General features: G+C 42.5%; 1 protein-coding gene across 1 annotated transcript in view; it reads left to right on the forward strand.

The window, feature by feature from the left end:
• Nucleotides 1–18,353, forward strand: part of NIBAN1 (niban apoptosis regulator 1) — a 72,029-nt gene that overhangs the window by 38,697 nt on the left and 14,979 nt on the right. Inside the window, exon 6 of the mRNA XM_059822132.1 lies at nucleotides 13,460–13,575. Within this exon, the coding sequence (XP_059678115.1) occupies nucleotides 13,460–13,575 (116 nt within the window). The remainder of the gene's footprint in view (nucleotides 1–13,459; nucleotides 13,576–18,353) is intronic.

Here is an 18,353-nt window from a genome sequence, read left to right on the forward strand (position 1 = left end):
TTGTGATATAAAAATTGGCTGTGTTCTTTTATAAAAAAAAAAAATTGAAAAGAGAGAAGAAATGTGAAAAATCCTTCGAGTTCGAGTGTGGAATATAATTTAATGGGATAAGGAGCAGCAGCCAAGGCAGCACTCGCCCCACCTCTTCTAAAAAGTGCCGAGTTAACTTTTGCCACGGCAGATTTGGCAAGGGTGGGAGAAAGACAGATGTAATGTCTGATCAGAAGTTGCCTTTCTGTCTTTTCTATAGTCTCCCACTTCTGGAAAGGAATATATCGCACTGGGCTTTAGCCAAAAACTTGGAGAAGTTTTCAGTTAAAGTCTGTTTTCTCCCAGGAAGGAGAATTAAATACTGTCTCTTGCTGAACAGAAAACTGGAGTGAATCAGCGTGTGGTCTTGCCATGGGAGCCGCCCTGGCATTCAGCTATTTCCTCTCTCTAGGGTCCCTCTGTTACAAATAACCAGTCCAGCCTGTGTTTCTGGGTTTTCTGGTCAGAACTCATGGTCAGGAGAATAATTACAAAAGCGTTCGGATTTAGTGATCACTGCTTGAAAATATGATTCAGATGTACGGATTGTGGGTTTTCCTCCCTCCCCCCCCCCAGATTTTCCTGTTGTGTTTGTCCTTCCTCTATACTAATTGATAAGGGTTTGCAATTCGAGAGGACAATGATTTCCTTCATTATCAGCAGAATATGTAGATGTTTTGCACCCTTCTTGACTACAGTTCGGACAAAGCATATTTAAAAGCTGTAAAATGAGCCTAAGCCAATCAGGACCTGACTGGTCATGGCTTTAAAAATATTCTGGCACAACTGGACGCATACACTGAGATTCTGTGAATTACCCCGACTCTGAAAGCTGATTTACTGATTAATCTGCTTACAGAAATCATCCCAGTTCAGTGATTCATCTGGGCAGCTCCTGCTTTGCAAGTTGGCTTTCGTGATGCCTCAGGATTTGGGGAGGAGATCAAATGCTTTTTGGGTTTTAAGCTGTGAGGTGCTGTGATTAAGGGCTAATTAATGAAAACACAAGTGCCCAGGGAGCAGCAGAGGAACCCTGACAAACTGACGGGTGCAGAGGGGACCCTGACCCGGCTGCCGTGGTGCTCAGAGGAGGGGGCTCAGCTCACAGCCCCACCGTGAAACCCACCCAGGTGGGTCACCAGCAGCTCTCCCCAACCACCTCGCAGTCTGCAGGGCTGTCGTTGCCTAAGCGGGTACGGGACTCATTATAGGATGGAGTGGAAGAGCATTTGGGGATTGTGTGAAGCGTATTTATTTTAAAGGTGGGAAAAGGGAAGGATCAAAGTGGATTGGAGAGGAACAAGTGTGGGATAACAGGGAAAACGGGGATAAACGGGGTCAGTTGGGTGGGAACAGGAGGCTGGTCAGTACGCTTGTCCAGTCAAGCTCCACTCTTGATCACCACGGTCTGTCCTGTCTTACTAAACTCCACTTCTATTTTCCAGGGTGAGGGTGCTCTCCGGTGTGTGTGTTGGGGTCCTAAGTACCAGCAAGTAGAGAAGGAGCCACGGGGTCATGGGGACTCCCCAGGTTTGAGGTGCCAGCACCTGGAGAGATGTGTGTGAGAGGTCCCAGTGCCAGCAATGGGAGAAGGGACCACAGAGCACAGGGTCCCATAGGTGCAGGGCCATCATCTGGCGAGACCAGAGTGCTTTCCTAATGAGATTCCACCAGCCGCACGTGTCCGTAGGCTTCACTCACTAGCAAACTTCAAGCTGGACTATCTGGCAAGTAGGAGAGGAGGTGTAGGAGCCAGTGACCAGAGAGACCATAGGGCTGGGACCGGTACTGGAGAGACGATAGGTCCAAGGCAGCTACCTAAGAGACATGGGGGTCTGAGAGTTACTGCTGGGGGGAACATAGGTCTGGACCTGCTGTCAGTGGGGGCAGGTGGGGAAGGATGTAATGAGAACTGCAGCTATTGGGCTACCAGATTTGGCAACTCTAACATAAGCCATACTTGCATTTGATTCTCTTTTCTGGCTGAGTTTGAGTCAGATATATTTCAAAATTGCTTTTCACCATTCAGTGTATGACCCTGCTCCTGTGAAAAAATAGACTGTATATTTGCATACTCAGTTCAGAGGTGGTACTATCTAATCTTGGCCATTATCTCAAAAGTGCTTTACAAAAGCTCCATCAAAAATTTTCTTTCCCTCCAAACTGTTTGTGCTTTACCAACAGCTTTGTAATTAAGGACTTCGGTGGGCTGCATTAAAGAACATTTTGTGCAGCTCTGAAATGCCACAATTCGTTTCTCATTCAATTTATTACCTAGCATAGGGTATAAAACATTATAACAGGCATGTTTGCTGATTTCAGAGCTTTTGGGCTGTGATCAATGAATATGATAAATGAAAGGGTGAGTTAAATTACATAAATGTGCATACAGAAAGATAACGTTGAGGGGAGGGCTCTAAATGTAGAACAGGTCAGCCAAAAAATGTTCTTTGCAGAAAAGCAACACGCCAACAGATACAGAGGAGTCAATAATAAAATATAGCGGTGTAGAGTAATACGACCTAGTGATTGTTCTTGATCAAGATAATTCCACATACAGAGAAGAATGTACAGTTCTGCAGGTACAGGGCTACACAATTATATTTTCAATGTTCACTTTTCTAGTCTGTCCCTTATGCCGTAGGACATTTGCTGTATTTTCCCAGGGTGGTTATGTAGCCTTCACTGTTTAGTAAAGCTGAAAAATAATTCTTTCAAATGACAAAAGTGTCAAGACAAAGATAGCTCTTGTAAAAGATGCAGTGTCAAGGGTTGCTGGAGAACTCTTGCTTTCTGATCTGATTTTAGCTGGGATACATTTACAATGTGCTAAATGTGGCCTTATTGGCTTTAGTAAATAATCAGTATTGTTGACCACATGCAAATTTTTTATATCTGAAGATCCTATGTTACATCATTATATAAAATGTATTACTATATTTGTTTCAGTTTTGATGATTCATAATTAATTCAGGAGAATAACAAAACGTGACAAAAAATATATATCCTAATACCACTTTTGTATCAACTTGCCCCCAACAAGAAGGGGCAGCAAGAAGGAGAATTTTCTGCCCGTAAAATTGTTTTTTAACTTTCCCTCCCTAAGTTTTGCCTTAATTGAGTTTTTCTTAGGTTGATAGGGAGGAGCTGCTGACCATTTACTGTTACTTCCAGAGACCCTGTTCTTCTCGAGTGTCTGTGGAGGTCAGACCTTCATCAGTGTAGGATTTTATGTAATACTTAGCTTTAAAAACTTCTCAGGTTTTTATAGAAGCTGTGCTTGAGTTGAAGTGGAGTGTGGAAGGAAATGGCTTCATTTTTTCCTCCAATTTCCTAAACCACTACTCCCAGTTTAGATGTGGGCTGTAGCATGCGATTCATGGCTTTGTCTTTATCTCCATGATCCCTCCACTTTCATCTACAGCTTGGACTTACTCTGGTTCCCTCTCCATCCCCATTTTCTTGGTGAAATGGTGAGAACTGCACACCTCAAATTTTGGGGGAAATTTGCTGCTGAAATGGCTGCCTAACCTCCAATGGGGAAGTGCTGTCAGTCCCAGAATGGCAATACTGAGGGAAATGCTCAAAATATTCACAGTGCTCTAATATTTAGCATTCTCCAGTTTTTAAGCCTTTACGTTCGTATGCCCGGAAAATCAGACTGAAGTTTCTTCTGAATGCTTATTTATTTTTTTGTTATTTTAGGAGGTCTTCTCATTTCCTATATGAGGTTACCAGCTATTGTGTTTCACTTGGTATTTGTTGTTAAAAGTGAAGAAGCCCGACCGCTTGGTGCTGGGATAGAGGGAAGTCTGCGTGATGAGAAGGAAAATACAACTAGCTAATTCTGGGAGACGCGGAGTTTCACTTCATGATTTTATTTTCTTTCATCTGGTTTAATTTCACATCCTTATCTTGATAATCACCCTCATGACACAGAAGGTTGGGGGACTTTCAAAACCATATCCTGTCATCTCTAATTTCACCATAAATAACAAAAAAAAATTTAGAGACATGAATACATCAAAGAAGTACAATGAAGAAATATATTAGGTAAGAGAGAAATAAAAAAATGTACTTTTAAGCTCATGCAGGGCATTCTGTCATAGCTTGGCTACCTCAGGACAACTAGGACGGCTTCAGATTTTTTTTCTCCATCTCTGACTTTTAGGGTTGCCATTAGCTGTGTATACATTTCCTTTTCCAACCCTAACTTTGGCTGGCAGGTGTTTTTCTCATAATTATTTCTAGCTTTCCTATGTTACATGTATATAGTACATGTAGGGCTCACCAACTCTTGGGCTATAATTCAAATATTTCAATATTTGGGCTATAATTCAAATAATTCAATATCTAGTGAGGATATATCCAGCTGTAGCCCTATATGTAGTACCGAATAATTACTGAAGCATTGATAAAGGTTGAGAAGATGACATTAAATACTTAAGCTGAAGGATATATATCTCCATATACAGAGTAAAGGAGCTGTCACGTGTCCAAATAGGACTTTGGAAAGATTTTTTAGTCTTCATGTTGCAAACAGGTTGGCATTTCTTCTCCGGTGAGGGCAGCTGAAGAGAAGGATTTTCTTCTTGCCTTTTTCAGATGACGTGTGGAAGGACCAATTAAAGTAGAACTGAGGAGGAAATTGCTTTTTTTGACATTACAGAAAAATGTCCTTCTGCAGTGGGACGAAAGCAAGACCTTTCTGAAGGTTTGCCTCATAATTTGGGGGTGGGAAAAGGTACAAATGAAGACAGAGTATTCAGCCCATTGCCTGCCTGACTCAAACCTGCGACTTGTGTCTTGGCTTCTTTCACTGCAGCTGCTGCACTTTGATTAATTAAATCATTTATGGTTAATAAGATCAGATCTCCTGTGATCCACATAAGTGGCTGAGACCATGGCTGGTCTTTCACCAGACAGATACCTGAGGTCCAACTGGGCTTTTCAAAACTGGTGTGCAAACTTCCATAGAAATATTGTTGCTGTCATAACGTTCAAAACCATTTTGCTATAAATATCTTTGATGAGGCTTGTGGGGTGCTGCAAAACCCGTGAAATGTTTTAGGACATACATTTCTTTGTATAGCTTAGAATATTTTGCTTAAAATAAGACTATTTTTGCTCTTTCTGGGATGTTTTTGTTCTGCAGCTTAATTTCCTTCAGTCAGCATGGCTTTTGCTTTTCCAGTAAGCCTACTTGCCTATACTGTAGTTAGAATTTTCAGTCTGTAGGAGGTATATTCATTCTGAAACACCAAGCTGATTAATGTGCTAAAATCCCAATTGCGATTACATTCTTCCTACCTCTCACCTCCACGCCTTGGGCTGACTCTCCTTTTCTTATATGTTACCAAGCATGGGTGCCCACCACCCGAGCCTATTTTAGGAGCCGTGAAGATACTCATTTGTGCAGGTGTAAGGTTGTATTTGGGCTCCAGCTTCAAAGTTCAGCAGCAGAAAAGTTCTCACCTGCACCAGGAATACAGTAGCTGGTTTGGAAAGTGCTTGGAAATTGTCAGAGAGAAATGATATTGTGATTCTTTGTGTATGTTTATACGGTGCACTCATGTTTTAGACTATGAAACATGAAGCTGCTGGTCCAAGCAGAGGGAGGTACCTTGTAATCTGTCTCGTGCTGCTTTGAACAGCTTTAAAACAAGCGTTCTGTGCTGCAAAGCAAGTGGTTAAACCCGCTGAATGTTGGTTTGATGGTCTTGCAGGGAACTTGTGCTGCAAAACTTGATTTGCTATAAATACAGAGTATTATTGCAGGGTTGTATCCTGTTTGGAAATGACCTCATCTAGCTTCTGTTGGTGGTTAGCAGCTTTATACCACATGATCTATGAATAATATGATAGTACATTGCTCTCAGGAAAACATCAGAGCTGCGAGGTTGATGCTTCTCAGAGCTAGGGCGTTATACTTCACTTCGTTCTCAATTTGGATAATAATATGACAGGACTCCATTTTGTAAAAGTAAACGGTGTGTCCTTTTATTCAGAGGATCATTTCCAGAGGTGCTGTAGCTGTGTTCCAAGCCCTGGGCAAACTATATTTTCGTGCGGTCCAGTTCTCGAGCTCTCCTCATCTTCCCAGGTTCAAGCAGATGGATTCACTCTCATTCTTCTTACCTGCCATCCCCTGTGGGTTGGGACCATTTGCTTATTTTTTGGAGACAGAAATTTTCAAAACCTTATTTTTTGGAGTCAATGGCCATGGCCTTCCTTAGCAACTTTCTGTAATATCTTACAAGCAACAGCTCTTAAAATGTGCTGAGAATTCAGGTGGTCGCTTTTTGCCATATGATAACATGATGATCGGATGGTCTTCCTCTCTCTTAGGCATTCTCTGTGTCCTGTCCATAATCCTCTGTGTGAGGATATTACTCATACACCCCACAGTAGAAAGCTGCTGATCGTTAAACGGAATCTATATGAGCAACAGACAATAATCAACGTAGTCCTTACCCACAGCAAATAAATCCCAGGCAGGTATTACCAGAAATGCTAGAAAAAATGCTATTGCAGGAAACCTGTGCTACAAAGATCACTCTTAGAAAGGGAAATCATTCTTCGTCATGCTCGTTTATTTTTATTTGATAGGCATCCCCTAGTTGTTGGGAGGTTGGCAGAATGATTCCTTAACTGCAGGAACGTCTGTTTTTCCCTGATATTCTCCAGCTGCCTTCACCCCAAATCCTTCGGCGGCTGGCAGTGCGCGATAGCTTTTTTTGAAGTACCAGTACAAGAGGTGGAAATGTCTTATGTAGTTAGATGGCTAAGACACCACAGTTTTTTAAAAGGGCAGCCTTCTCTTTCAGCAGCCTCCCTCTGGTTTGGGGTTGTGTATTTTCTTTTTTACCAGCTTTTGTTTTAAAAGAAATAATTTTTTTAAAAAAAATCAATGAGAAATTGTGTTTGTTTTTTTTTTTTAATTAAAGGGCATGTATAATGGAAAGCAGAGGAAAAACAACAATCTAAATATATCTGAAAGATACAGATGCCAAGGCGAGAGGGGGATGACTTGGAAAGATAAGAAAATTGGGAAAAATGTAATTTGCACTTCTTAGCATGAAGTCTATTCCGCTGAGGGTAGCAGTGTCCAGTGTAAATAGTAAGTGGTGGGAGCACCATCTTTTGAGACTGCTAAAACCAAAGATAAGACACTTAAAATTCCAAATATTTTTCAGCTTTATGCACCTCCTACTATCTATTTGTAGCATCAGACGAAGGAAGGCCCTTCACCGATATCCGTACAGAGATTTTTCTTGTCCTAGGAAAATGCTATATAAGGTGATCAACAAAAAAAAATGCTACAAAATAGATGTTTTGGCACTGCCTTCACCTAAGCCAGCTTTCCACCAAGTAGATGAGGAAGCAAGGAAATATTGTCGTGAGATCACATAAAATTAAATGCAGTTTCTACTAATTTATCATATTCCAAAATTATAGTAAGTGACAAACATTCTTCCCATCAGTGAAAGGCCACCAAACTCAACTCCTCAGTCATCTTCATTTCCTTCCAGCGTCTGTCCTCCTGCCTTCCCTGCTCTTTAACCAAAGTCAGCCTGTGGTTTTTGAAGATTTGAGGAGGTATTCATGGGCCCTGCTGTCTTGTAGGAGGAAACTAAAAAGTGTATCAGGTTGTTAGCGACTCGAGTTGGGAAGAGACGTTTGACCAAAGCTGCAGTTATTGAGGATGGTAGGCAAGAGCCAGGCAAGGCTACCCTCCTACCTATGGGCCTTTACATGATCATCCCTTATAAATACAGCCATCGTTGGATGCCAGATTGCTTTAATATCAATTTTAGTTACCTGCAGGAAGAATTCAGGGTCCGTGTGGAAAATAATATTCACTGAATGCAGAATCTTTCACAAAACTGTAGGCAGCTCTCCAGCTCAGGAACATGTATGTAGATGTGAGTGCTGCAGGAAACAGATGAAGCCGGGGTGGATTACTTCCGAGTTTCAGTAGTCAGATGATGGGCGTTATGTCAGAATCAGCATTTCTTTAATTAAAACCCGTGCTCTGTGAGCTCAGAGTTCTGGATGCTGTTTTAACACTTGTTCATCTACGACTTTGGGCTTCAGCCTTTTGTGAAATGTCAGCCAAAAAGCTTAGATTACTCTCAGTGGTTTAGCTCGCTTTGGTAAAGCACTTTGTCCACAGTCAATATACCCCCTCACTATTATTAACAATAAAAGTAATAAATTTATTGTAAGAAAAGCCCATATGGGAGAAGGACATTTACTGGATGGCAATAGGGGTACTCAGTTTGTTTTGAAGAATGACATATTCAGTTTTTACACATCATAAAACATCCTGACTGCAGTTCCTTGGCTCTCCAAACAGTTTAACACGGTAATGCTGCTGCTGCATCCAAAAATCAGCGAGTCTCAGTTTGCAGAATTAGCCAAGACGCAGAAGGGAGCTGTGAACCACCGGTGTCTCAGTAGAGCAAACCACCCCATCAGTTCTGGGAGGTGGAAAATTCTCGCTGTCTGGTTATCGCATCTGACCGAAGTCCCACCAGGAGCTGGAGAAACATTTCCCTGGCTCTTCCCAAACACAGACTTTTCCACGCGGTTGCACGACCGGTACAGAAATGAGCTGTGCTGCTACTTATATGAAGACTTTACTTGTTGCCTTTGTATTTTTGAGTGGATAAACGATACGCCATCTGTCTTCAAACACCTATTAGCATTCCTGTTGTTTGACAACCATTTTAGCCTCCTCTTTCATGCTGCAATAGTGAGTTTGAATAGCTTCATTAATGACAACTACTGTTCAGAGGGGCACACAGTTTAAACTGGATATTGAAATACTCCCTTTTTAACAGCTAGCATGGCAGTTTAGGATATGTAATGTTGAAGAGGCATCGTCCTTTGATCGTAATTAAGAAAAATCAGCATCTAAGTGATTAAACGTCAGCTGGTTTTGAGCTTTCTGCTGCAAAGCACAGCAAGAGACCAGACGCAGCAGTCTGCAGTACATACAGATAGAAAATTTGAACTGGAATGTTCGAATACAGATTTCATATTTGCTGAAAATCCACAGTTTTAGCTAGAGGCAGTGAGGTCTGCAGCACTCATCCTCTCTGGTAACGAGGCCTATTTATAGAAGTTTTTGCACAGAGGTCTTCAGTGTTTTGACTGATGTAAGGGTGGTTGATCTATGGCTATGGACGAGACCAAAGTCACCAGGGCAATTAATTTCCGCTGCTTTCTTTAGACAGACATAAGAAGTGTTAGTGAGCCAGAAAAATTGTTCAGATAGCCTTTCCCAAGGGGCTTTTAAACAATGTGCCAGCGACACGTCCGTCTTCAAACAAAGGTGCAACTGTCCTGCAGTGGATGGGAGAGCACGTAGGAACTTGGGACTGAAGATTTCCTCGTTACTCGCCCGTACAACCAGACATTCATCTGCCAAGTGACAGAGAAGGAGCTGCAGCTCATAGCCTGGAGCATCTCGTTAGGAGACTGCAAGTCCCACAACAGCTGAAACATCGGATACAGCTGAAATTAGGAAGGGGACCCTCTAAGTTAACATTTCTGCACCAGGTGCAAGTGGGTGTCGAGTAGCCTGATCCTCTTTGTATCATTTTGATGAGTTAAGGTTTAAGATTTTACTGTTTTTTAAGAGGGATTTAAGCCGTTTACATGCTGCAGGGAAGCTCATTCCTACAGACACCTCTCTGCAGTACTGAACAAACTCAGCTGTGCCTCTGAGAGACATGCAAATTTGGGGAGATTTATAAAGTCATGGTGTTCCCAGATGTCCTTCCATCTTTTAAAAAGGAGCTTTATAGCAGTTATTGTGTTATGTTTATAAAAGGAATCTATGGTTAGCAATATCTTATCTGATATTAAAATTATGCTCCACACTTGGATATGTAAAGATAGAGTCTCGAGGTGGGTTTTCTTATTTTAAAATTAAACAGAACAAACAGAATTTTGCTTTGCTGTCCACAAATAAGCTGATGTTATATTCATTAGCAGCTGGAGAAACTGCTTGGGTAATTTTCCAAGTGCAGACCAGCCTGGATTAAGCACGCAGCATCAGTCTGGGTACCTGTAAAGCCTCACCAGCCTTTGCTGGAGGACACGCAGTAAACTTTATGGCTTTGTATGGGAGTTGGATAAGGATGACCTACAATCACCACTTCACCAAGCTCCCCTAACGTGCTCTGCTTTCTACAAACAGCGGGGACAGATGCATCACTCATGGTAGGTGCCAGCCGGATTTGTTGAAGGGAAAGCCCCTGCGAGAGCGTTCAGGAGAGTGAAGCACACGTCGTCCTTTCTGCTGATGAACAATCGTTCCTGATACCACTGGGGTTTACCACCTGCCCTGTTTGCAGCTGCAGCCTCTGCTTCCATCTCCCACGCACCATCCTCTCTCTTGCACGCAAGCGGGGCTACCCCAACAGCTTATTCATTGTTTTCCTTGCTTTGCCATGGCATAACGGAGCTGGCTGCCAAGCCAGCCGCAGTCCTCTAGCCTTTTCATAAACTGCTAGATCTGATTTACAGAAGCCCTGGCTCTTCCCTGCTGAAATCTTGGAGGATGTGCACCGCAGCTCCTTTCAGCTTGGGTACAATTCCCTTTTCTTGAGCCGTGTCCCATGAATGTGCCTCTGTCTTGTGTGCCTCACCAACAGCTTCTGCACAGCCCAACCCTGGATGGATCTAGTTGTTCAGTGCCTTATCGCTGATGCAATCTTTTCCTCCTATGGAAAGTGAGAATGAAATTGCCTAAATTAAGCAGTTGTAGTAGCCTTGAAGGATAAAGCTTCCTTTCTACTTTGAGCTGGTTTTGTAGTAAGACTGCCATAATTGTGTTTTTCTCCTGTGTTTACTGGCATGGGAAAGAATGCGTGATTGGGATTTTATGGTACTTAGAGCTTGCTATTTTTCCCATGAACTATTCAGATGAATCGCTCTTGGATTTTTAGCACCTTCTTCCCACTTCTTCTTCCCACAGGGTTGGGGACAGTCAGAACAGAGAGAAAATATTCCCTTGACCATGGAGTTTAAAACTTGATGATCTTAGAGGGTAGACTCTTGTCAGCACTGGCACATCATCATCTCAGCAGGTCCAAGGTCCAGCCCTTTGGGTGGTCTGTTGTCCCTTTTGGTTAGGAGGGAGCACAGCTGTAAAGAAGGAAAACATGTGAGTCATGATCGGAGGGCTGCGGGAGCTGCAGTCCTCCCTTCCTCCAGCCAAGCCTGGCCCTCTTCTCATCCAAATATTCGGAGTTTACTTTTGGGAGGACAAAAGCTTTCAGATGCTCCATCAACATTTCAGTTGGAATACTCTGTTCTTTCCTTAAAGCTGCCATCAGAGGACGTTCTTCTCTTGGCAGTGAAAAGCCTGACTTACAACTCTTGTCCTGATATTTTAGCATCCTGTTGCGACTTGCTATTAAAAATGCTGTAAATCGTGGAGGTTGCAGTGAAGGAATGGTTGGGATTTTACCTGGCTTTTTTTCTCATGTTTGATCATCGTGTGTGCTTGAAGAAATTGTGTGATCTTTCTGGACCTCCAAATATCTGCAAAACAGGGATGGTATCTATAGAGTGGCACGGAGTTTCCTGCACCTCAGTATGTATAACATAACTTTCTGAAGTAATTATTACACCCAGGGGAAACTCTGAAAGGGTAAATTCTGACATTTGGGCTCTTAGCAGATCTGAAACCTCATCACCTGCCATGTAGATAAAATCTATACAGCGCTGTTTTCAAGCAGTAGACAGGGTGAAGCACTGATGAAATTAATTGTAGGTTTCTGTAGCTTTTCTTGTGTAAAGCACACGGAGGAGACATGTCAGGCATTACTGCAATGTTAATCCTTCATGTTTCCCATAATTTGTATAATCCCTGTATTGCCCTTGGCACATATGCAAGCCTCCTATAAAGCTTCTCTCTTTAGAATTTTCATGAACAAGACGAAAAAAGTGTCTTGCTTGACAGACAAGGCTTGAGAATTTACTCTCTGATGCTTCACATAACAATTGTTTATACATACCAGCATCTTTTAAAGCAGCATACTTACCTTTGAGAGAATTACCTTTCTTCTTCTTCCCTCCTTTCTTCCTAACGTGTGCACAACAGGACTTCAGCTGATGAAGGCTGCAAGTAGATAACGTTGAAGAGGGGACAATAAACCATCGTACCTTTGTTTTTCCCTTAAGATGATAATCCTCACAATAATCCTGAAGCTCTGTTTCATAGCAAAGACACAGCACTTACATTCCTGAAGGATTTCAGCAGTGGTTTTTCAGCCCGAAATTCTTACTCAGGTTTGTCAAGCAGCCTAATTGCTCTAGGGAGCTTTTCCACATTTTGAGGCAGAGGGACTGTTTCTCCCCACTTCGTGACAGACTAGTTCTGCTGTGTGACTGCTGTTGCAGTCTTAATTAGCTGTGGTTTTGTGCGCTCTCATGTGAAGAAGACGGTTGGCTGCAACCATCTTGAAAGCCTTTAGCAGTTTGGAAAGAACAAATTGCCCGAGATGTAATTTCTGCTGCACGACTGGTTATCCAGAGTTTGTAAGAGCAAACTAGCTCAGCCACTTCTTGGGTTTTTCTGTGCTGTGGTCTCATTTGTACAACAGAGTGTCACCAGGCTACCACACTGTTCTTGGGAAGAGCTACTATCTAGCAGCAGTAGCCGTGGACGATAACCAGATACTCCAGAGCTGTGGTTAAACACTCCTGAAATATTTAGGGAAGCCACACGATTTTGTTAGAGAAGTTTTTGTGCTTAACTGGTGTGAGCATGGTGCTTGCTTTGTCCAGGTCTGTTTTATTGTACATCCATGAAAGATCATGTTGATCATCAATTCCTTAATAAAACAAAGAAAATAAAAGATTATTGGAGAGCATTAACTCAGGGTTTAGTAATTTATCAAGGGCACACAACATGCCGCAATCAGCTGATTATCATTGCCTTAAATTCTTTATTCTTATCTTAAAGAAGCAGAAGCTCCCAACTCTTGGCCCTGGTACGTGCTGTCACAGTCTTCCCATGTACCATCTTACATTGCTTATAGGTATAAAGGCAAGGGATGAGCTTTCATATGCTAATGACTGCCTTGTCAAAGTCTACCACAGACAAGGCTTGCTGCCATAAAACTCGTACCTTATCATGTGGTCCGTATTAACACTTCTGGTGTTGGTTTAACTTACCAACTTAGATGGGACGGCTTCTGATTGTTCGTGTGTGTGATGTGACAGTTCAACATTGCACTTCTAAATCTCAGTGAAAGCCCAAAGTCTTCAGACACTCAGGTTTAGTAAATGATTTAAAAATATTACTGCTAGATGCACATGGAACAGGAAAATGGATCAAAAAAGGATGGTTATTTTTGTAAAGGTTATTTATGGGTAAATCCTTTGTGTTACATTTTGTTTTCTTTAGATTTTCTCAAGCAGACCACGTATGAAGTTGAGGCATTCTTAGAAGCCATCCAGTTTTTCCGGCAGGAGAAAGGCCACTATGGGACATGGGAAATGATAACTGGCAATGAAAAAGAGGTAAAAGAATATCTTCCTGCTTTTTGTTGGCTTTGGATATGGCAGCTGTGAGGATGGTGGAGGTTGTAAAATCTCATGGGAGAATAATGGTATTTTTAAAAAGACAATCTAATGAGTAGAAATACCCAAGATTTCAAAATACCTCTGATATGTGGTATTTCTTCTTTAATAAATCCCATTGTGAGATTTTTACTAAAACATGAAAGAAAGCGTGCTGTGAACTAAAGTTGTTGTGTTGTGCTGGAATGTAGGGATGGCCACATTTCCACAGAAGGCTGATACACCTACTTTAATCTTATGCCATGGGGTCAGTTGGTGAATAAACGCTGTGTCTAAAACAAGGCACTTGCTAACTCTCGCTACCACATTTGCACTGTTTTTGGTTTTGGTCAGTGAGATCAAAAGCAATACACACCAAACTCAGAACACACGGTTTGCAGGCAGCAGATACTTGCTGTCAGCTGTGATGGGCTGTGCTCTGTTTTTCTACCTTTTCATGATGGCTATTTCTACCTATTCACGACAGATAAGAGATACTCTTTTCTTGTGTTGCTATTACCTTCGTTACTAAACACAACAGTTTCCCGTGGCTTGTCCTCTGATGCCTCCAGATGCCACCACAGAAGAACAGAACAGCAGCTAAACATAAATTTTGGACAATCTTGTTATTTTGCTTTTCCCTCTTCTTTGGGAATGAAGCTTTTAGTCCTGAGCGGATAAACTAGTAGACCTACTTCTTGTGCCAGACTTCTGAAACAGAGTCTTGCATAGTAACAGTCACACTTAAACACCAAAAATTTGTGTACTTCAGTTCTTCAGAAATGAGATGCTCAGCTCCAGGTCTGGATCCGTATTTGGGCACCTGAGTGAGCAGCATTGGAGCACCGATGGTAGCTGAAGTAACTCCACCGATCTCTCTGGCATCACTGCAACTAAGACATTATTTGGGCCCTGATTTATAATTTTTTTCCAAAGCACTGCGCACTCAGCAGCAAATATTTACTTTAGTACCAGCTGCTGGGTGTTTTCCTTGATGAAATCTGGCTTTCCTTTGGGAAAATGGAAAAAAGCCTGACGGAGAGTTCGTGACCCAGGGTTTTGTTTTAAGAAACCAGATTATCCTTTCAGGAGAAGTCTACCTTGGAAATGCTGAAAAATGTGGAAACTGGAGAAGAATCTATAAACAGTGTCTTTCCCAGTGCCATCATGTCAGGGATTGAAGTTTCCTGCTAACGTCTGATAATAAATTCCTTACTATAAGGAGTTCCATTCGTCCAGTGGAGGGAGTGAGGGTTTTTCTCTTCTCCCCTCCTCCTTCAAGTTATGGAGCTATTATAGTGCTAGTTTCATTTTATGTTTTATTTTTATGATTGCTTGCCAACTACTTACTCATAACCCATATACCTCAAGAGAACTGTAATCAGAAGACATCCAGACTAGTTACGCTATTATCTTCTTAGTAATAATTCATTCTGTAAGTATAGTGTGTTCTCATGCCTGCTTTGACCAAATACAATAATTATTTTAGGCAAATATCCAAGCTAAGTGAATAGTTTGGAACAAGCAAGCTACAATTTGTTGCTGTAAAAATCTCTGCAGAATGCCAATAAATATATTCCTTGACATTCATGTATAATGACAGAGTCTCTGCAGCATTAGCTCACACAGTTCTGCCTAGGCACTGCAACGTCGATGGAATATTAGCAAGTACCCAGTCACTCGGCTGAAGATCTACTAAATATTTTTTGTGTCATAGAAGTTCCTTTTCCTGGTTTTGTTTTTGTTCTTTTTCATGTTTAATGTTTCGTTACTAAAAAGGATAAATTCAATTGTAGATGGTATTTCTGTAGGTAAGTGCTGAAATACAGGGTTAAAACCAGGAAACTTTTGACAACGCTTGTCATAAGCAACAGTAAGGCCACACAGTGAGAGCACTACTATATACACTGATTTTATACTAGAATAACGCCATTGATCAGCACCACATGAATGCAGAAATAACATATTGGTAAATGAAGGGTAGCTGAATAAGGGATTAAAAAACCCCAACCCCCTACAGTGCACCGTTCAGTACAGAAATATAAAGCCACTCCATCATTCCTAAAAATGTTTCCAGAGAGCTCAGATTCTTCAGAATATGTTTGATCCATTGTCACATTTATTATTTGGTCTGTGGTGTTCCAGTTTGGGTTATTAGTGAGATTTTTTTTAAGTGACTCATTAGTTTAGGACCTGAATTCGTCCATTGGTTTTGACAGAGATTTGACAGTATAGGTGAATTTGGTGGTGCTGTGGCATAATCTATAAGTACTTAAGTTATATGAAACAACACTAATAGGGTATTGCATATTGTAGATGTATTAGAGGTGTATTAATAAGTAGGGTATTGTATCTTATATTTCTGTAGGGGCTGTCTTATGCCCAGGAGGTACTTGATTTTACACGACGTGGCATGCAGTCAGAGCCCTTTCTTTCTTACTTTTGCTGCCTAAATTCCTGCCATTTCACAGAATCACAGAATCAGTACGGTTGGAAAAGACCTGTAAGATCATCGAGTCCAACCTGGGGGAAAAAAAAAAAAAAAAAAAAAAGAAAAAAAACACACAACATCAAAAAACCCACAAAAGAAAAGAAAGAAAAAGAAAAAAAAGAAAAAAAAAAAAAAACCACAAAATCCACGCCACACAACAACAATAACAAGCCACAACCCACCCAACACCACACAGCACCATGTCCATCAAGCTACATCCCACAATGCCACATCCACACGCTCCTTGAATACCTCCAGGGAGGGTGACTCTACCACCTCCCTGGGCAGCCTATTCCAGTGTTTCACCACTCTCTCAGTGAAGAACTTTTTCCTAATGTCTAGCCTGAACCTCCCCTGTCGCAACTTGAGGCCATTTCCTCTTGTCCTGTCACTCGTCACTTGGGAGAAGAGACCAACACCCACCTCTCTGCAACCCCCTTTCAGGTAGTTGTAGAGAGCGATAAGGTCTCCCCTCAGCCTCCTCTTCTCCAGGCTAAACAACCCCAGTTCCCTCAGCCGCTCATCATAAGACTTGTGTTCCAGACCCCTCACCAGCTTCGTCGCCCTTCTCTGGACGTGCTCCAGCACCTCAATATCCTTCTTGTAGTGAGGGGCCCAAAACTGAACACAGTATTCGAGGTGCGGCCTCACCAGAGCCGAGTACAGAGGCACGATCACCTCCCTGCTCCTGCTGGCCACACCATTTCTGATACAAGCCAGGATGCCGTTGGCCTTCTTGGCCACCTGGGCACACTGCTGGCTCATATTCAGCCGGCTGTCGATCAACACCCCCAGGTCCTTTTCTGCAGGGGAACTTTCCAGCCACTCATCCCCAAGCCTGTAGCGTTGCCTGGGGTTGTTGTGGCCGAAGTGTAGAACCCGGCACTTGGCCTTATTGAACTTCATCCGGTTGGCCTCAGCCCATCGATCCAGCCTGTCCAGATCCCTCTGCAGAGCCTTCCTACCCTCAAGCAGATCAACACTCCCTCCCAACTTGGTGTCGTCTGCAATTTCCCTATCGTGTTGTTGGTGCTTGCCTAAAACCCTCTCGGGCAGCCGTAATACGTGAGGTTGAATGTCATGAAGAACTGGCGCTCCAAGCAAAATGTAAAGTTGAGCGGTGGTTTTGCATTCTGTGTTGGCTCAGCCAGTGGCTGGGTGCATCAGGGCAGTGATCCTTGAATGAGGACTGCGCTGGGCTGTTGTTGGAGCGAGGAAAAGAGGTGGGTTCAAAACTGCATCACTTAGCAAAACCTCTGTTCAAGCCCCACAGGAGGGGAAGGAAGACTACGTACTTTGTGAGACTTTACTGAAACTGTTGAGCAAGCTAGTAATCCTTTACCCAGAGTAAATGCAAAATGTACAGAACCTTAAGATGCATTTTGTCTGCTTTTTTAAAGGGTTACTACGTCTCCCTGTGATTTGCAGGATATCCACTGCACTTCAAAACTTTCAAGAGGCTGTGGACAACCTCATATATGCTGTACAGTCAGGACAGATAAAAAGCCTTGATGAAAGGGTTATGTGCCGTTCTGAATACCACATGCACGATAGTATTGCCTCTGTCATCATAAATTGGCAGCTGTGCATCTGTAACTGCGGGCCAGTACAAACATACCTGGGCAAGGTCTATGAACAGAAAACGAACATGTCCAGAAATAAAAGCTGTCCCTCCCTCCTCTGAATCATGAGGATGAGTAATGACTGAACTGAATACGGGACTGAAGTCTTTAGTTCAAAATCGACGCGCTTTAAGTAGAGAAATTCAAGAATCCAGCACATATCCCCAGCACTGATAGATGCCTCCATAGGAAATGTGTTCAGAGACCTGCGATCACAAAGAAATAGAAACAGGGGAGGTCCCGTGATGAACTGCCTCCCTCTGCTTGCATAGTTTGCCTTGTTGGCCAACAGCAAGTGGAAAGCGCAGGAGGAAGAGAGGTCTTGCAGCTTTCTCAGGCCAGAGATACGGTGTCCATAAATAAAAAAATGGAGAGGAAAGCCTAGACTCTCAAAACCAGATGTGTGTCTGTAACTCTGTGTATTTATTGCCAGCTTGGTGCATCTGAGTGGGATGGGCAAGAAAGAAGTTGTAGTTCAAATCTAGGCGGAGGAGGTGCAAAGCCTGACAGAGTGGGTGATTCTGAAGAAGACTTCTGAAATGGGTGCCAGTGAATGAAACCAGGAATCCGTCTCACACCGTTTCATTCTTTCTGTATCGAAGAAGCCAGACTTTGATGCTTCTTCT

This window comes from Gavia stellata, chromosome 10 (genome assembly GCF_030936135.1).
Source record: "Gavia stellata isolate bGavSte3 chromosome 10, bGavSte3.hap2, whole genome shotgun sequence".
In the NCBI taxonomy this organism is placed as follows: Eukaryota; Metazoa; Chordata; class Aves; order Gaviiformes; family Gaviidae; genus Gavia; species Gavia stellata.